The sequence below is a fragment of the Ambystoma mexicanum genome, chromosome 4q, assembly GCF_040938575.1.
Source record: "Ambystoma mexicanum isolate Mex_15411 chromosome 4q, UKY_AmexF1_1, whole genome shotgun sequence".
NCBI classification, from domain to species: domain Eukaryota; kingdom Metazoa; phylum Chordata; class Amphibia; order Caudata; family Ambystomatidae; genus Ambystoma; species Ambystoma mexicanum.
The window spans coordinates 514541131-514562532 of NC_090928.1; the positions used below are offsets into that span (position 1 = coordinate 514541131).

At 44.7% G+C, this 21402-nt stretch overlaps 1 protein-coding gene across 2 annotated transcripts in view; it reads right to left on the reverse strand.

Moving 5' to 3' along the window:
- The window catches only part of KIZ (kizuna centrosomal protein), a 2038369-nt gene that overhangs the window by 1562156 nt on the left and 454811 nt on the right, over positions 1 to 21402 (reverse strand). For both annotated transcript variants that reach the window (XM_069608068.1, XM_069608067.1), the window contains one exon: positions 368 to 995. In XM_069608068.1, the coding sequence (XP_069464169.1) occupies positions 368 to 995 (628 nt within the window). The remainder of the gene's footprint in view (positions 1 to 367; positions 996 to 21402) is intronic.

The window sequence follows — 21402 nt, forward strand, 5'->3', positions numbered from 1 at the left end:
TGTGGATATGATCATTAGCGGTGTGTTCTTATTTTAAAGAACAGACGCCAAGTACATTTGTCTCAGTCTATTTTGTACTCTAAAACACATTTTAAAAAATACAGAAACATTTTCAACCTAAATTTGCAGGGTGACTATAATCGAATGATCCCGAACGTAGGAAAAGGCAAATCTGCTATACAGAAGGTAGATTTCTGCTGTTTCGAAATCACAGGACATTCAAGACGGGGACAACATGCATGCAGGCATCTTCCATGCCTTGTTGCTGCACAACATTAACACAGCACGGGGATGCTCACAAAGTGTAAAGTACTTTCCAGACGGTACCGAATGCTGTGAAAATAAGTTCACTTCACATGCATCATACCTTCCCAGGCCTCGTGTTTATCTGATGATTTTTCACTGACGGAATCGAGCGCCCCGGGAAATAATTCAGGATGACGCCGCTCCAATCTCTCTTCATTAATGACTGGGGCTTCATGCGCCAACGCTTCTTCAACTTTGCGGGTCGGCCCGTAATACTTTAAATCCTTGTTTCTGTTCTCTGGACTTAATCTTTCGTGTAACTGGGAGCCGGGTTTAGCAGATGGCTCATCTTCCCCTGAACGGCTTCTATTACTTGTAACACCGTCTATGGCTGCACTGTGAGTTTCCTCATGCTCAGAAGATAGGCTTGATGTGGGAGAAGCCTTCTTGCTAATCTGGAGAGAAGGCTTCCCATCTATTTTGTCAGACATATTTAAGCGCTGTATATCATCACTATTAGTTTGCATTACAGAGCTGTCTGTCACACTGCTGCTCTTTGCCGCCTGTCTGCATGAATTTGGGTCAGGAATTGAAAAGCTCTTTGTCGGTTGGGAAGATTTGTGCTGTGTACTGGAATGTTCAATGCTTGAGTTGGCTGACACTTGGCGGCTCATGAAGATTGTTGCTGGGTGATACGACCCTCTTGACAGGCTCAGGTTAATTCCTGTCTGTTGTCCAACCAGCAGCATCTAAAAAAATAGAGATCGAGGAAGGAAGTTAAAAAAAAATAATTTCACGATGCAAATAGAGCTTTTACAAAATAAATATGTACATTACATTAAATATAAAATAATTATGTCAACGGTTGGTATGATCTAGATGCCCCCTGTCCCTGAAAGGTCCTTTGCACTTGCCCACAACTCAACATTGTTTGAATGGACCCGTCTATAAGCACAGAATGCATGTTCAATTGGAAAACAATCGAACACAGTTCAGCAAACTACTTTCAACTGCTGTTCATTCCAAAAGGGGACAAAATAGAGGGTTGCTTGTTTTCCAGTCAAACGTTTCAAACTTTTATTGACTTACTACTGCTCATGAGTGCAGACGTCTGGAGTAGATGCAGGTTTTCATGATTTCACCAAAAGAAACTAGCTTTCACGTGAAAATTGAATGCATGCATTGAAGGGGGTTACTGTCTTTTAAGATACATTGTCCAAGTCTCTTTACTGGACAGCGATATGCCGATTGGAGTCCATTTTGGTATCTCGTCATCAAATCAGATTAGGTAGACACTGCTAATAGAATTGATATAGTGAACTGCTCAAGGGGCAATTATGAGACAGATGTTCCTGCACCCTTTATAGTTCAGGGGAAATGTTTCACAAAACGGACTGTTCTTTCTAACCCAGTGTGCTAGCCTTAACATTTTGGAGAGCTAGGTCTGCAATCTGAATAGATAGTGGGCCCAAAATTGTAGAATAGAGTAAGGGGCAATCTGCAAAGCACTAAAACAATTCATCATTCTTCATTTAGTGATTAAAGCAGCAAATACAACTCACAAAATAACATAGTTCATACAATGCATGCATCATTTAATAGAACAGGAATAGTAAATGTAATTGATCCCAAAACCAGTATAAAAATGTTCAGTCTACTAGTTTAACAAATATAAGATTTTGAAAAATACTAATTGTACTGGATGTATTTGATTCTGTACATTTTAAAACTTTCGGATGACCATACAACTAAGGTTATTCCTCATGAGCGACTTTGGGACTCATTTGAGAAGAGATCCTGGAGGTCTGCTGCCAGATGCTGCACATTCTGTCCTCATCAGTAGCTAAAAGGCCACCTTTATAGAGACCATGCCTCTTTCTAGAAAGATGGAGATCAACCACACCCTTCTACAGAAGATGATGCGTGCTAGATTCTCACCCCTCCATGGCGGAACATGTAGGGGACTTGCCCCTTGCTTGTTCATCACCCTCCAAATCGGCATCTGGGCAAAGTGAAAGAGCATGAGCAACAACCTTGTTCTGTGATTGACTGCCGTCGAGACACACCATCAAGAGCTTCAGATGAGCTTCAATCAAAATAATGTAGGTTGGCGCACAGTGTTACCCTATACTGCCTTGTAAGTCAATATATCTCTGAGTAATGACCTTTAATCATCTTTTAATCATCTTGGCAGATGCTCTTAGAGCGATCCTGGAGCGATTCCAGAATTGGAGGCCAGTTTTCGTCAGACTCCACATAATGCAATCTATGGGGCCCCAATTCTGCCTTTCATGCCGGGACGTAAATCAAAACCTGAAAATAGGCCATGAGAGGGCCTTAAATACAGAAGAGTAATTGGCCAGAGCAGCAGTTCAAACATTTCCCCACGTTTGGCCTTCAGTGGGTACACCAAGCAGCAGCAGAAGAATGAGTTTTCTTCATGTTCCATTATGGTGTGCGCCATAGATCTCAGTTCCCAATAAGCCTGCAATGTTATCCTTCGCGTTATTTGACCATTGGCAGCTACTTGACTAGGGGGTCTACCATCATTCAATACAACACCAAAACCTGCCCTATAGAGGTAGCAGCCTCTAGCTCCTTTACAGACACCCCGAGAGGCTAATCATAGTGCATTATTCCTGTAACATCTATAATGGTGCAAGTACCTTGCCCCACCAGCAGGACTTCTGGGTTTTGCACATTATTGTAATACTTTCTTGCGAGCAAAACTCACCCAAAGACAAGTATAACTGACAAAGGTCACAGGGTGTGCATGCCAACAGCACTGTGGCATCCGCGTTGAGGGACAAATGCCTATCTCGTGCCTGTTCTAGATTCAAAATTGTTTTCAGTCATTGTTTTTACCAAGAATTCAATGCAAGGAACATATGCAAGGACACATATATTGCCCATAAGTAAAGTGGCTAATGGCACAGTTGGATACAACATTTTTATTACAAAATGATCTGATTTACAGTGGCAATTAAGTCATTATCATTCAGAAGACTGCTTAGAAATAACCATAACAGCCCCATACAACTCTATAGTTGGATGTTACTGCACGATAGAGCCAGAACTAGCAACACATTTAGCAGGAGGGTGTGTTTTGGGCAGTCAGTGGGTGGGAATGGCCATTGGGATTAGCACAGGCATAGCTGGTAAATGGTTTGGTAACAAGGAAAACACCCCCACTGGCTCTGTGCCCCAGCTCACATCATGAACATCATTTGTGGGTAGCCAGAGGTAGCAGCTGCTACCCGTAGCATTCCCCTTGTTGCTATGAGCACTGCCCCAGCGACCCCTGGCCCATTTCCCAGCTCACCTGGATGCTTATAAAGTGATACATTACTGAGGGAAAAGGCACTTATTGACAGAAAAAACGAAACTTTGGTTTTGACAGTGTGTAATCTCATTTATCTTTTCAAAATCACACCTGCTTGGCCAGTGCAATCTGTGACCACACGAGATTAATGTATGCTTAGGAGCTGTACCCCATGGCACAAGGAAACTCCAAATTTTCCATAATAACACTTGCAATGACATATTAAAAGGATTGTTGTGGAGGGAGCTTGTATTCTGTATTTTCCACTGTATCGACAGCTTGCTTAAGTGCGTGTTGTTTATTTCGTCTGTGGGACATTTTTATTTTTATGTATATAAAAAGGCCCTCTTTTTATCCAGTCTGAAGACAATCCAGTATGAAGAAATCGATGGATATAACTCAGTGATTACAGTGCGTGTTGATTGTAAATGAGTTTGCTTTGCTGCCTCTCATAGGTTTCACTCCCAAGAGGTGACAGACACACCCACACAATGTTGATACATTGTATAACTTTTTAAATTTATTTGTTTGGTTGAATGATTCAACCTTTCAAATTATACGTAGAATTATTTACAAAATTACATTTCATAATATCCATATTTACATCATTTCACTTGGAAACAGTTTATTTTTCAATCCATAAATTTGCATGTAACAAGTCAAACTTATTAAAACACCAATAATATTCCAAACTTATAACATATTATCAATTTGATACCAAAATTAATCACAAGTCAGATTTAATCACAGTCATCATTCCGAGTCAGATTGATTTCTATTCGGAAGAATCGTACTTATAAACTGTACTAGTGCAATATGTGTTGAAGTTCTCCAACTAGTAAATAATAAACTCCATATCTCATCTTCAGAATGATGGCATGTAAATTGAAATGAGTTCTTAAAATATCTTTGTCGTATAGTTGTCAAAGCAGGGCAACTAACCACTAAGTGTGCTAAAGTTTCTATCTGCATTTAATTATTACAATAGCGACACATGTTTAGATTTTTCGGAATAAGTCCCCTTCTAGCACAGATCTCGTTTGTTGGACATAGATTCAGTCGCATTCTCAACAATTGTGTTGTAACATAGTTAGATGGACATTTAAAAATATAACTTCCCATGGTCCACATACATTTATGACCAAATAATGAAATTTTATACTGTACATATTTTTTACATTGATCTTGGGTACATGGGTCCAATCATGACGATATAGAGCTATCTTAGCTTTTACAGGGTTCAAGATCAGAAGTTCCAGTGATATATTGGCATCATCTAATGCGTATAAGACGCTTCTAGACCAAGATCTAGGAAATTTGTCTAAAGAAATGAGGAGATAATGCGCTATAGGATTTAATAGATTCTTAGCTGATGCTCCTATTAAGCATTTCCTATAGAGGCCATACATTTTCCAGATTACTTGGCTGTATACAGAGATGGCACCCAATGAATACTGTAAAAGTGGTATGGGTGTACAAGTCGGGAGTTTGTAAACTGACTTCGAAAAATTTTCCCTCGTACTGGTCCCAATATTTTCTATGTGTTGGGAGCAGTGTGTCAGACCCGTATGTGATTATATGGATCACTCTTTGTTGAAGGAAGGTCATTATGTGACTAGAGGTAAAATTCTGAAAAATAGCACCGGACAACTTCTGTTCCCGAGTGCGCTCGCTCTACATTCCCCTTCCGGGGTTATTTTACATTCCAATGTACTTAAATTCCTTTGCTTTGATTTTTCTGTCATTCAATCACGAATTTAATTTGAGGAACACAACTCTATGTATAGTTTTTCAAATATCGGGTGTTCTTTATTTTTCTGCCCAATTATTCTTTGCCAATGCATTTCGGACTTCTGTCCATCATCAGGGCTATAGGCACTGTTAGTTATTAATCATCACTGGTTTCATAATTCCACATCATTACAAAATGCTATCCATTGGATCCCCATTGACCATGTTATTCAAAAATTAATTGCAATTATAAGTAAATCATCAATAAATAAATATTGTCATAACACATACAAAAGTGTAGTTGTGGTCCGAAGGTGAGTTAGCACAATAGTTCATAGGAGAAAAGAGGAGAAGATAAAAGATAATTCATTCTAATACATTGCCATGTCAACGTCTGCTTGTTATGGAGCGTTATAATAGTAATTGAGATTCTCAACCTGTAGGACTTCAATTACCCAGGATTTTCCAATCCCCTGTGTAAATCAATCACAAGGTTGTGTTTCAATACAATCTGTGAGTTACTAGGTGTGCAATGTTAATCAAATATAGATATAGATAAAGGGAGTCCCCTCTCTGCTTACCAGATAAGCACTCTGTTCAGCTCATTCATTCTGTAGGAATTAAAGCGCAATCTATTAGTCACTAATTCTGCTCTATTTGTTTCAATGATCCCAGCAGTTTCTCCTGTGGCCGCTTACCTCGGGTTTCCAAGATGATGGTATACTCTGTGAATAGTTTATTTGTTGATCTATAAGAAACAAAATGTCAGTCCAAAGCTCAGGATGTTACTTCAAGATGTTATTTGACAGGCCATCAGGGCCCGGAGTTTTAGACTGACTAGCTGCATTAATGAAGCGCAGTATGTCAGATTTTTCTATGTCAAAATGAAAACGATCAAACACACTATCTTCTTGGAGAGTATATGTAGAAACAGGGCTTGCAAAAATCTTTCTAAAGTAATCTACCCAGACTATTTCTTGTACACTATGAGCCTGTAACATCACTTGGAATGTTGATGTTACATTATTAAGCGCCTGCCACATATGAGCTGTGTTCTTATCTCGCAATATTGTTAACATCTTTTCACCATCCGCTTGGTACATCGGAGCATGATGAGAACAAAGGCAGTTTTTATAAGCTGTTTATATGTTGGTAAACATTTCAAAACACTTTCTCTCTGGTAATTTTAGAACCTCACGTTTTTGCTGTCAGAAATTAGCTTTCCTATTCTTAACTGCCACATCAAATACATGGTTCCCGCGTGTATGTGTCTTCTGGTTTGTATACGAAGAGCCAAATCTTTGTAAAAGATCATAGTAGGGAATTGCACATGTATCCTGGTTAGTTTGAGAATGGACAAATGCATCATTTACACCGCACCAAGTTGTATTAACGACTTTTTTGTTCACCTCACACGATTTAGTCTATTATTGGCTGTTATTGTTCCCGTCCACATTAGTCTGTCATACTTTTGCTGTCATGGAGAGGTAGACCACTGTACAGTCAGCATATTATGATCACTGCACAGAGCTGCTTCAATTCAAAATGTTTTAACTTTAGTGAGTAGCCTGCTATTGCTATAGATCTAGTCAATTGTTGCTTTCATACATCTCCAAGACCACGTAATTTGTGGGGGGCTATCATAGGGACCAGTTCCATTTAGCATATAGAGGGCTTGTGATTTCATCATGTGATCCCAAGGGATCTTCCTTGCTTGTTCTTGTGAATTAATTTGGTCAAAGCAATGCAGATTCAGATCCCCCATTACTATTGTGTGGGAGATTTCTGGTACCATGACAATGTATTCTAAAATAGTGGATCACTAAGAAATGTATGATTCTCAATGCCCTTAGGATTCCAGTTGTTAGGGAGAATTCTCTGTTTAGGCTGAATTTCCTAACCTAGTGAGTCCCCCAGTAGCTTTGCTGGATTTTGGGGGTTTATTTTTTTCTCCTGCCAAGAGTGAGACTCTTTTACCCTCACTCTTGGGCATGATTTGAGTGAGTTTCTTTGGATCTAGATGTGTTTAATGGGCTATGGGGTCTTTTACTCCATAGGGCTTCATGTGTTTTTGTGATGTGTGTTACACAGCACCCTCAGTGCAGTGACACAGGGGTGTCATAGTGACCCCTCAGTATAGCCTCCATTCCCTGGGACTGACTACTGTCTCCCAGGGCATGTAAAGTCACCATTGACTTTACTAGTCTTAAATTCTGAACAGAACCAGTACAAACCATCATATTGTGGACGTACTGGCTGGGGCAATCCAATTGCCCCGGGGTCTGTTAGTCGAGGGGGCACGTCCCCGTCCCCCCTGATCGAGTTTTGGCTGGTGGCAGTGGATACTACTTTTTATATTCAACCGCAAATATTTTTCTATGGGATTTCCCATTGTTTTAGGCTACTATCTTTATTTAATTATTTACGGTAGCCTCGAACATACCGCCGGTTTATTTAATTAATATCAATTCTCCGGTTGGTATTTTTTGCCAAAACTTGATCCTAAAATGGCGTTTGTGTTCTCTTCTGTGACTCCAACCCAAGTCGAGCCCTTTGTTCCACTTTTTGGCAGGCTTCTCCACAGAAGTCCTCCAAAGTGGTGCCACTCTGTTTGGGGTACTTAGGAGGGCTGGAGGGGAATTTAGGCACCCTGGACTGAGTTGCCTAGGCAACTCAAGTCGCACTCCGTCCTGATTGGCCCAAGTGGTGAGCCGGCCGGCTCACCACTTAGCATGTTTGAGTGACAGCTAGGCTGAGTGAATGGGGGTTTGCTGCATAAAAGCAGGGCTTTGGGGACTGGAACTTCAGAAGTCGCCACAGGACCTAAGAATCCGACGAGGGAGAAGCTGAGCCGACCTGCCACGACACCACCACCGGTGGAGCCCTGCTGTACTGCCTCACCACTTTTCCCAACGACAGAGGAGATCTCCTGCCGGAGAGTCTTCTTCCTTTGACTGGTGGGGATAACCAGTTTCACTGTCTTTTCGCTTTCCCGACGTACCTCGTGGCCGACTTGCCCGTGCCAAGCACCCCGGCAACCGGGATACCACGTTTTACCACGAACACGAAACAAAGGTACCACCTTCAACCGGAAAACTCTGCGGCTGGTTTGTTCCCTAGTAGTGCAACTACCTTCATCTTTCCTCCAAGTCGAGATCTTCTCTTCCCCTGGACGAAGACGAAACTTGCACCCACTACCAGGAACAACTGCCACCGCTGGAGGATCCTTCACACTTAAGGTACCATGTCCCGCCTGGCTTCCCTTGCTACCGACTGTACGGGGTAGATTTAGTCCCCGGCTTTTGAACCTGGGTTAGTCTGGGACACCCTGGGTAAACTTTCTTAAAGCCTCTCTAAACTCTTTTTGAACCCTCTGCAAGACTTTCTAAGCCTAGTGTAACTGTGTGATCTTGGGCGCATTTGTGCTCTGCTCTCTCTAAGAGTGGGCCCAGCCCTTGGACTTTGGCTCACCAGTGACTTTTTGCTCTTCTGCCTTGCTAACAGTGTTCCTGAATCTTAGAGTGGTGTACCTTTTCATACTCTGTCTTTTTCCCTCCCTTTCTCACAAACTTATTGGAGTACAATCTAGTTAAGCGCTCACCTCTGTATGAAAATAAGTGGTGTTTTACCGTGACTTATCTGATAAGGAAAAAAGGGGTGTATATATTACAATAGTAACTGTTTAGAATATTTTACAATAAGAGTGCTGGAGTGTTTCTACTGTGTTTTTAAATAAATAATTATATACTTTGATACCAAAGCTCTGGTCAGTGTTTGCTTGTATTATTGTATCTGAGTGCCTATTGTGTATACTTTGCATACTGCCTAACTCTTCTTGAGGGAAGTCTGACTGCTCAGCCACAGCTACCAGGTAAATCTGGGTGGTGTAGACTGCTACCAAGTGGGTTTACTGCCAACACCTGTAGTCTTAAATCTTTTGCAGTGGTACCTAAGGGAACTGCACAGGTTTCTGCCTAACACTGGTGTACAGCGGTGGGATTTGTATTGAGTATACACTTTAGAGTGCTTGAGGATACCTTAGTACAACTAACCACAAAGCTTAGCACTGAAAAAGTAATCTTTCTAACATGTCAACTATGGAAACTTATAGTCAAGAGTCCCTTGCTACAAAAACTGCTGATTGTTTAAGAGTATTATGTAAGCATAAGAACCTCCTGACTAGAGGCAAGAAAATGGAATTAATAGAAAGGTTGTTAGCTAACCAAAGTCTGGATGATGGGTCTGAGGAACCTACCATGCCAGAAAATGTAGATAACAGTCTAGTAATTGATATTGATCAAAATGCTGATAATCTTGAGGAAGAGTCAGAAGAGGAGGGTGAGGCTGCTGTGACTGTCCCCCCTAAGCCTCTGTCTGCTCTGTCTGCTGTACCTACTGGGCCTTTGCCAAGTCCCACACTTAGTCCTCAATATCTCGAATTAGAGAAAATGAAACTTGAACTAGAGTTCAAGAGACTGAATACTCTGGCTGAACAGAGACATCAGGAAATGAATCAAGAACTAAGGCTAAGGGATATTGAGCTCAAGCATGAGCTAGAAATGAAGAAATTATCTGTCGAAAATGCTTCTCTCTCTGGCTCCTCTAGAAGTTCCAGTCCTAAAAGACACCGGATGCCTAAAGAATTGGTTGGTATGTATGAGCCTAAATTGGATGTGTTGGATTGGTTGTCTCCGTTTGAATATAATCATGGGCTCCAGAACATCACAGGAAATGACTTACTCACCTGGTTGTTCTCTAGGCTTCCCCCTGTTGCAATTGATGTGGTAATGGAGTTGGGGGAGCAGGATAGGAAAGAGTATGAATGTGTAAAACTAGCTCTGATAGCTAGGTTTGGGAAGACCCCTTCCCAGTATCTTAAGAGGTTTAGAACCCTCAAAAAGCATGATGGTACCCCTTGGGCTACCTGGGTGAGTGAAGGGTTGAAGAACTTAGAGGGATGGATTAAGGGTTACAAAGTGAACACTTATGAAGGTACGAAGAATCTTTTTATGTTGGAGTCAATTTATGATGCCTGCTCTCCTGAGCACAGACAGCACTTGGCTGATTCAAAGGAATTAGATTCCCGAAAGCTAGCTAAGGCTGCTGACTTGTGGGTTGCCAACAGGGCCACTCACAAGGATTCTGGGGTAACTCAGAAAAAGGATGAGGGGAAACAGCCTAAAAAGGACTCCAAAGAGAATTCTAATACTGCAAATTCCAAAGAGGGCCCCAAACAAAACCAGAAGGGTAAGCCACCAGGGAAACCACAGCAGAGTAGTGTCTCCTCTGGTGCCAAACCAGAGGGAGGTCATAACAAGCCTCCATTCCAGAAGGCATTTGGTAAATGCCATGTGTGTGGCTCTACTGACCATGTGAAAGGAGATCCCAGATGCAAGGGTAAACCTTCAGGGATCCAACTTGCCTCCTTAGCCTTCGCTCCAGAAGAGGAAGTCCCAATGGCAAGTGGAAACTTTCTTCTGCTGGCTGATGAACCCATTGGAGTCTCAGCCAGTGTTTCTTTAGTCTCTCTGGGGTTGTGGGAACAACAGAATTTAGATGTGTATAATTCTATCCCAGACAATACTAAAGAGTATTATAAAGACAGTGTCCAGGTAAATGGTCAGGAGACTCCTGCCATTAGAGACACTGGGTCCAGCATAACTGTGGTGGATGAATCATTTTTCAAGGCAGAGGATGTTGCTAAGGCACCCAAATGCCTCACCAAGTTAGCTGGAGGGCCTGTACAGATGTGTCCCCAGTTACCAGTTCTCATCCAGTGTAATGACATGGCTGTAATAATACCTGTCAGTGTACAATGTGAAGTGCCAGGTAGGGTTCTGTTGGGTAATGACCTAAAAGCTCCTGGAGTTGTGTCACATACCCCCAGACCACCTAGTAAAAGGTTACAGAAGCTCACAAAACCTGCGAGAGAAAACCCTGCAAGGGTTATCTCAGGAGATGATGACAGAGATCACTCCTTTACCACTGGAGCAACTCACTGCAGTAACTACCAGATCAGGAGCAAAGGGGCAACCCAAGACTCCTAGGAAAAAGTCAGCAGCAAGCACTCCAGTGCTTACAACAGTTACACCTGTAACTCCACCTCCAGCTGAGGCTAAGAGGAAGGTACAACCCTGTATGGTTGAACTAGACTCGGAAGAAGATCGTGGGAGGCCAAGAACTTATTGGAGATCTAGACCCTGAGGACCATCCTGGGCTACAGTCTTTACTGGCAGAAGGTGGACCCAGCAGGGCAGCTTTCCGTAAGGGACAAAGAGAATGTCCAACTCTGGAGGGTCTCCGCCAACACGCAGCTGCTCAGGCTCATGGGCAAGAGCCTGGAAAGTATAGGTTGCACTGGGAAGATGGCCTCTTCTACAGTGAACCAACCGAGTCTGAACCTGGAGACTACAAACGCCTTGTAGTACCTCAAGAAAACAGACAACAGTTCTTGCACTTAGCCCACGAGATTCCTTTAACTGGTCACTTGAGCTTCAAGAAGACCAAGGAAAGGCTCTCCCTCTATTGGCCAAAAATGGGGGCCGAAGTAGATAAGTTTTGCAAGAGCTGCCATACCTGCCAAACTTCTGGTAAGGTTGGCGCCAAGAATGTGGCACCCTTAGTGCCTCTCCCAGTTGTGGGAGTCCCATTTGAGAGGGTAGGGATTGACATTGGTGGTCCCCTTGATCCCCCTACCTCCTCAGGCAACAGGTTTATCCTTGTTGTAGTAGACCATGCTACTAGATACCCTGAGGCAATACCTATGAGAACGGTTACAGCTCCGGCTGTGGCTAAGGCCCTCCTTGGTATTGTAGGGGAGGATTGGTCCAAAAGACCCCCCTTGCCTACATCCCCTCCCCAGGTGAGGGCCATGGCTCATCAGGCGTCCCCTCCTTACCACCAGGGCCCAGGTGGTGGATGGCTCACCTGCTGAAGACATTGCCCAAACGTATTGAATTTAGCTAGGCCTCAGAAACCATCTTGTCTAATAAAGATGGTGTGAGCTCGGCGCACTGCAGCGCGGCCCCCACCTTTGGAGAGTTTCAATTATCCCTGTGGCCGCAGCTCCCTGGCAGATCCGCTGTGAGCCCGTTCCCACGAACAAGACGGACATGAGCTAGTGTAAGATACCAACACTGTAACATTTCACCTTCCGCAGTGTATCACTGCTCCCAATATGACCCGGCCAGCAGAGCCTGGGTGGAAAAAACTGTAAAATGGCCATCAGATAAAAGCAGAAGTTCCCAAATACTAATGTCAAAACTACCTGCAATGGGCGTATTTTCTCCACAAACCTCTTTGATTAGAAAACCTGGAAAATGTACAGATATGGCAGAATACATGTTCACATGGCATTAGCAATGAAGCACCCACACCACTGCAGTTATGTGCAAATAGTAGAAGCGTCCCGGGGGTTATTTGTTATGCGTAGCATTGAAATGTTTACACCCCACGGTCCCGCGCCATAACCAAACTAATGCTGCTAGAGTGCAAAGGAAGACAAATGCAACCATACTGAGGGCTCATGTGAAGGACGCGCGAGAATGCACCCCCCCATGTGTGCAAGTCCAAGCCCCTAATGTGCCACTACCGTCATGTACGGTGGCAAGTCGTTTTCTATGTGCTCCACCAACCTCACTACTACCTCACTTACTGTAAATGTATATGCATATAACAAAATGTTGTAGTTGTTAAAACAGTGTACAAATAATGTGCTCGGACTGGCTATATTTGGGAGGCATTTAGAAAAGTTAAAATGTAAGCTTTGGAATGATTCAATGAGTATTGTATAGTATTCAAATGTTTATGATGCTTTCACCTAAGGTCGGCAACACACGAGGAAGATACCTTTTTGAATATGAGCAAGGCCATTCCCCCTCCCTCCCTGAGAAGCCTGCCAGACGAGAGAGCAGAGGCCAGCGCTGCACTGCTCCACCTCCCCTAACTAGGCTGGAGCCGCTTCAAAGATTTGTAGTTCCCTCTGCAGCACCCAAGGCCGCGGCCCGCCACCTGCATTATTTACAGCCCGGCAGTAAACCTCCGCCTGAATACACAAATCCACAGGCGCCCCCTCTTAAACCCCACAACCCACCGGATCACCTTAGGTTAATGGCCCCTGTAACATTAGGACCCCCAATATTATGGCAACATTACAGCAACACATTCATAACCACTTCTAACAAAACAGGAGGACATGTACCGTCTGTCCCATGCCCTGAGACCCAGCCCCACGACCTATGGTACCCGGTCAACAGGACACTGGTAACCATGTACTGATGAATCGCCATCGAACCCCTCTCAAGGTGCATTCCTCCTGTGTTGCATTAACCTGTAGAATAACCTATTGGAAGATTTACTAAAGAAGATAATATTGCAATGACTGAATGACTGAGGTGTGCATGGCCTAGGGCAAAGAAGTCAGGAAAAGACATTCATCTCGGACACTGGCCACAGTGGCACAACAACACCGCCCGGATGAACCCAGCTGACCTGCCAGGCCCAGCCCAACCCACGAGGCAGACCAGTGACGTCCTCCAGCCAAGGCCAACCACATCGCAGCAGCACCTATAGCTAGTCGCCGCCACCCAATCCCATTGAACTTGTGCCCCCTATAGTATGTAGGTTCTGATGACGTTTTTTGTAAATATATACGCCTGTCTTTGCTATTGTCAGACAGAGCGCTCTCGGAGTTTGCAGAGTTCTTTGCATGCCCTATTCTGATTGATAAACTCCCATTTACGCTCACCCGCACTTGTTTTGGCCTTATTCCCATTTTGGGAGAGTCCATCATTGTCTCTCATTGCGGGGAGGATCGTGCTGGTTGGGAACGCATGCCTTCAGTGGTGACCCCGAAAGCGTGATTATTATTTTTTCCCAACATATCCCTACCGTCCCCTTTTGGCACGAAAATCTCTGGTCGAAAAGGGATACGCACGGTGCGCCGGCTCCGGGAGGCTGCCCGCCAACGGCGACCGGTACGCTCAGAAGTGCACACTCAACAGAGAGAGGGTACGGGATCCCGGTTGAAAAATCCCCTTTGAGTACCGCTCGCCGGAGCCGGGGCTGACTGTTGAGCGTACGGCAGCACTGCCTGGACGGACCCAGTTTCGGAGACTCTCGGTTCAAGACGGGCACGTGAGTATTGAGTGCAAGCGATCATAAAGGGAGTAGAGGAGGAAATTTAGGACAGAGAACGAGGCGGGGTAAAAAGGGCACATTGGGTCTACTAAAGACCATCTTAAACTTTCTTTGCATATGGCCATTAGGATTAAGAGGTGATTTAGAGATAAAAGTGACGGGAACCTAGCTCCGAGAGGGGGTGGAAGGCGTCGCCGCATAGTGCGATCTTGACTAGTACTGGGAATATATGAAGAAGTGGAAAATAAGATAAAAGTGTCTGGCAAAGGGAGACTCGGAGAATATATTAGTGACTGCTATTCTTTCTATTTTTTTCTTTAGGGTTACGGGAAAAATAAAAGTGGGTCAGTACAAAACCAAAGAGATAGAGTAAAGAGACAGAGTTTTACCCTAAAATTGAAGATCAAAGTTATATATATATACATATACATATATATATGAATAAGACGGACAGGGACAGCCGGCCAGGGAGGAAAGGGAGGACAAACTGAACTGTGAATAGAGTGTTACAGAGGGGTGTGTGAACATTGTATATGTCAAGAGACAATTTGGTGTAATGGTTGTGTACAAATGGTCAGAAATGTATAGCCATTGAGTGGTCATGGTAAATGAGACAAGACAAAGCATCATAAAGACAAGAGTAATAAGGTGAAGTGAGTGTGCACCTTTCTGATTTTTGGGTTAACATTGTTGAGATTACAGATGGTTTGCTCTTGTACGTGCCCCCCGAAGAGAATAGAATAGAGGCTGTGCGCAGCCAATCTCATGGTGTGAAGGCGGAGGGAGGAACACGAAGGTCCCCACGATTCAGCAAGACATAAAATACGCGAACTCACATGGTGATACGTTTGTATCGAGATACATAGAGATATACAAGCACCAGGTGGGCACAAGGTATGGGGGCAGAAACACCCTTATCACATATTTGCAAGAACCTACCTGTGTACGCGGAACGGATTAAGAAATATCATGACCAATGGATCACAGAGTTGAAAGGAGAGGGGTTGCCTCAGATATGACCCGAAGGGGGTTCATTTGACAAGAGTGTCCTAGATATGGTAGCCACATGCATTTGTTTGAAATACAAGGGGAAGCAGTTGCATAATAGGAGAGAAATATTAGATCTCTGGAGGCTGTTTGAAGAGATACCGCCACCTAAGGCAAGGGAATCAGATCCAGATCTGCCATCTACCACTGATAATCCACTAAGGATACAAAAAGATGATAAAGTATTGCCAGAAGAAGAGGCACCGATAGAGGTAACAAGGTTGTACCCAATACTAAACAAGCCAGTGCCCGCAGAGGGATACAGCGACCCTACTTATGTGCCCCCACCGACAACTATCACAACCCAAGGGCCAACAGCACCCCCTCCATACGAGAGTCATAGGGAGCGAGCTCAGGTGAGCACACCAAGGGTGGACATAGAAAAACTAACCGACGATCTAGAATCGAGGCTCTCCATAGCGAAAGACGAGCTCTCGAGAATAAAAAGCATATGTGAGCGGACCGCACTTAATGCAGCCACATCAGAGCATGTGTCTAGAGCACAGAGCGAGGGTAGAACATTTGAAGAAGGGTGGAAAAAAGGCGAGATACTGTTCGGAATCCAGGAAGAACCAACACGAATAATTGAACTAGAGACAAGAGCGGGATGTACTGACAATGAAGAGAGGCCTATAGGGGACAGGGAGGAGCTACTATGTGATATAAGGGATGATTTGTAAGAAAGCGACAGGTTGAGTATGGCAATGGGAGGGGGAAGCGAAGGGTTGGATGGTGCATGCTCAATGAGAACACTGGATGATGAGTGGACGGGGCGATTAAGGAACCGGTGGGGAAAATGGCATCATTAGGAAAACCAGGAGTGAAGGCAGGTACAGAAACGACAACGAAGGAGAAGTTGCAGCTCCCGCTAATACATAGGAGTGGAGGGAGGCCGAATTACATACCCTGGGCTCAGATGGATAAGGCCAACTTACTAAAGTTATTGCCCCCGTTATCCGGAGGGGCGAGCAAGTGGATATACGCCTTTGAGAAACACACTGCCGGGGTACCCCTAGCAATAGGGGATGTGAAGAGCTTGCTTGTATCAGCAGTGGGAGATCAGGCCGACAGAGTATGGGTCAAGGCTGGTTTCCCAGGAGTAACATTAGACTGCGATCGCCATGATGGGGCCTCCTTTAACACAGTGCGCGCAAGGGTGTGGGATGCTTTGCGGGAAACGTTTCCAGATACCCCAGACTTACAGTCAGTAATGCAGTGTACAATGAATGACGGGGAAGATGCTATGGATTACATTTTTCGGGTCCAAGAGATGTGGAGAGCATAAACGGGCACGCCCTGGTATCAATCGACATCGTTATTTTACTTCATTATTAAGAGGGGGATCCCAAAAGAGGTGCAAACGGCGCTCGACAAGATAGCAGGTATTGAGGCGAAAGGATGGCCTGAAATTCAGAGCATAATAGTGCACCACTGTAAGCGAATAAAAGAAAGGGAGAAGGAGGTGGCGCAGAAACAATTGGCAGACGAAGCGAAACTAGTGCAGACAAAGTTGGTGAAGGTCGCAGCAGCAGTAGCCGCGCTCCCACACAGCAGGGAGGGAGATGAGGAAGAGGAGGGGCTGGTAGCAATACAAGGAAGAATGGCAACTAATTGGGCAGGAGCAGGACAGCGGCAGTGGAACGAGCAGGAGCAGGGCGGAGGTCCGCAGTGGCAAGAGTGGGCCCCTCGAGGGGGACGAGGTGGGTACAGGGGCCGAAGAGCAGGTGGACCAGGGTACGGGGGAATGGGAGGAAATGGATGGCAGGGTCCCAGAGGAGCGCAAGGGAGTTGTTGGAACTGCGGGAGGTGGGGACATTACTCTAGGGAGTGCAGAAGCAGACTAAACAACGGATTTCCAGAGGCAGAACATTATGGCCATCCCCATCCGGGGAGCCCATATGGTCTCCCGATGGGACAACAACAAAGAAACCCAGGCCAGGGGTACAACGAGCCACAACAGGGACACCAATACAGAACACAGAATCACCCACAAAACAATGACACTATGCACTACACGACAACAGCCAACGGAGCCCCAGCACCAGCCCCCTATAATGCCGTGTCAGTGGTTTCAGGGAGCGTATTCAACCAAGAGGGGGCAATGAGACACCCTGCATAGGACAGCCCACAGAGAACACTTGCGTGTCCAGTTCTAGCTACCACCTAAGATGCAGCAGAGGAACCATTGGTAGGGGCGCAGATAGGAGACAAGCAGTTCATATTCATGGTGGATTCGGGAGCGGAGAAATCATGTATTAGGGAGGGCCGGTTCCCGTTATCTAACCGGAAGTTAGAGACGCAGGGGTTCTCTGGGGCTGTAATTGAAGTTCGTTATACAGAAGCATTGGATGTAACGGTAGGGGGTAAAACTGTAAAAACACCCTTATTGTATTATGAACATTCGCCAATAAATTTACTAGGGAGGGATCTTCTTAGCAAACTCAATATGACAATATCATTCACTGAGAGAGGCATAGTGTGTTCAACACCAGGAATATGCCCATTACGTGTGATGCTGGTAGTACAGGCTCACACAACTACACCAGAAATACGTGGTTTGCCAGTGGACGAGAGAATGTTTATTGAAGGACTAAAAGACGCTGGCCCTCATAGTTCCTGAGCTGAAAAGAATGGATTGGAGAATACCAGTGGAGTTCCTCTTCCGCCCAATAGTGCACCCTGACATAGCACCAGGATCAGTGGTATCATTAAACTTGCATGCTGTACATGTATCTGCGAAAAGGATCTCTGTGATTGGAATGGATATAGAAGGATGTGAGTGGCGTACAGTACTGTGTACCAATGCAAATATTGCCCTGAGAGACTTAACTGATGAGGATCTCTTTTCAGATTCGGAAGGGGATGGTGAAATAGTAATGGAAATAGCAATGCCCTGTGACATTTTGATTCAGGCTAGAGAAATCCCTGTCCAGCTGATGGCAGTGGTGGGAGCACCACCGTCATTCTTCGATGATGACATGAGGCTAGTACCAAATAACTTGTGGACAACAGGCCCCCATGACGTAGGGTTGTTGCATGGAGTACAACCAGTGATAATAAAGCTCAAACAAGGAGCGATCCTACCCCGAGTGAAACAATATCCATTGTCCCGTGAAGCTGAAGAAGGGATAAAAGAGACAATAAATGCACTACTAGCACAAGGGATAATAGTGCCTTCAAACTCCCCATGTAACACATGCATTTACCCAATTAAAAAAGCAAAGGGAGGGTCTTGGAGGATGATCCAGGATTTACGCCCCCTAAATGATGTAATACAGAAAGAGTTCCCTTTGGTCCCAAACCCTGCATCAATATTATGCAGCATCCCAAAAACGGCATCACATTTCACGGTGGTCGATTTGAAAAATGCATTTTTCTCCATCCCCTTGGCTGAAGAGAGCAGATACCTGACAGCATTTACACTAGGGGGGAAGAGATATGAACATTGTAGATTACCACAGGGATACTGTGAGAGCCCGAGCATATTCAACCGAATACTACATGAAGACTTGGGAAACTTATCAGTTGAGAGCATAATTATTCAATACGTAGACTATTTACTCGTCTGTGCACAGGATGAAGAAACATGCCGAAAAGATTCAATAACACTCCTGACCCTGTTGGCCAATAAGGGGTACAAAGTAGACAAGGAAAAGTTACAATATTGCTTGACAGAAGTGCTATACTTGGGACAGCTAATATCAAAAGATGGAAAAAGAATAATCCCCGACAGGGTAGAAGCAATAAGATCAGTAAGAGAACCCACAACAGTGAAAGAGATGCAGAAATTCTTGGGAATGTGCAACTATTGCCGAGCATGGATATTAGATTATGCAGCATACACAAGACCCTTACTGCAAGCGCTCAAGGAAGCCCAACAGGAGATCAAGAAAATAGAATGGTCAGAAGAAATGAGCACCTCCTTCAAATCATTAAAAGAGTTGATTTCAAGCGCTCCAGTGCTCGCAAATCCTGATTATGGGCGCAAATTTTACCTGTTCTCACACTGCTCAGCTGTACTGACACAAAAGACGTCCCTAGGACACAAACCTTTGGCTTACTATAGTGGCACTTTGGATGCTGTGATGCAAGGACATTTCGTGTGCGAGCATTCGCTCGCTGCAGCCGCGTTCGCAATTGAGAAAAGTGCCACAATAGTAATGGGATGCCCTGTGACATTGTATGTGGAACATTCATTATTTGCAATACTGGAAAGGTCAAAGAGCACAATGACCACACAGCGAGCAACCGCCTACGAAATAATATTGTCCAGCCCCAATATACATGTGGTGCGATGCAGGACAGTGAATCCGGCAACATTCATTACAGAAGCATGCACACTAGAAGACATGCAGGAACACGATTGTGCGACTTACACAGGAGAAAGAGGGGAGGACACAGTGGTGTGCGAGAATGCCCTGACAGAGGGGGAAGTGTACTTTGTAGACGGATCAGCATCAATTGACGTGGACACAGGAGATAAACATGTGGGTATGGCAGTGGTGAGATTAGAAGACGGTGAGTATGAGACACTAGTGCAGTACCGCCTTCCATCACATTTCTCAGCACAAGCAGCAGAACTCATTGCCCTAATAGAAGCATTGCACGCAGCTAAAGGGTGCGCAGTGACAATTTACACAGATTCAGCTTATATGACAACAGTACATGGGGATCTGGCAAGATGGGGACGAAGGGGGTTCCGACGAGCAGATGGGACTCCAGTGCAACATGCAGAATTACTGAAGGAGTTAATTGAAGCTCTACGAGATCCCACGATGGAAGCAATAGTGAAGTGTCAAGCACATACGTCCAACACAGACATTGTGTCTTTGGGAAACGCGGCAGCAGACGCGGCTGCCAAAGAAGCCTCACACTTTGAGAAATATGAAGCAGGTGAGCACATGCTACAGCAGAAGACAAACGAGGAGCTTCCAGAAGGATACAATACAATGCCTATCTCACAAATACTAGAGTTGCAGGAAGGAGCAAGTGCAGATGAACAGGCGATGTGGGTAAAACGAGGGTGCAGCCAATCAGCGACAGATTTACTATGGCGACAAAATAACTCAGGAAAAGTGGTAATGCCAGTAAAATTATTAGAAATAGCGTTTCAACAATTACACTTCCCAGCACACAACACGAAACAACACATTGCAGCAGAAATACAGGAAGAGTGGTTCGTGCCCTGTCTTCAGGAGCACTTGTCCAGATTGACATTGGAGTGCACAACATGCCAGATATATAGTTCAGGAATGACATTACGTACACTAAGGGGAACAATTCCAAGACCGATCGGGCCATTCAGAGAGCTACATATTGACTACGCGGACATGGGAGAGAGGTGTAATGGGGCACGTTACATGATTGTGGTTGTGTGCCCATTTTCAAGATGGGTGGAAGCAGGCCCATGTGCACGACCTGATGCTAAAAGCGCTGCAAAATTCCTAGTGAGAGAAGTATTCCCGCGCTGGGGAATTTGTGACGTGATTCGCTCAGACAACGGCACACACTTTGTAAACGAACTCTTCAAGGAGGTAACGACGCTATTGGGAATAAAGCACAAGTTGTGCTCTATTTATCATCCTCAAAGTAATGGCGTGGTAGAAAAGATGAATGGCCTGTTAAAAGGAAGATTATCGAAACTATGCTTTTTATTAAAAAAGAACTGGATTTTGTAACGCTCACCTGATTCTCGCAGAGGCGCCGGTCTTGACTGGGCGACTACCGTATCTTCAAAGGTGATGTGTAGCACCCGGTTGGCTCTTTGGGCTGGACCTCTGTGCACTGTATGCCTGACTTCAAGAGTAAGATGTCTGCAGACAGAAAATATGGGATTAATGAACTGGGGTTATTGGGGTGTCCCTATCTCTTTCCTTTTTTGCTCTCCTGTAGACCCCCAAAGGTTAACGCTCTCACCT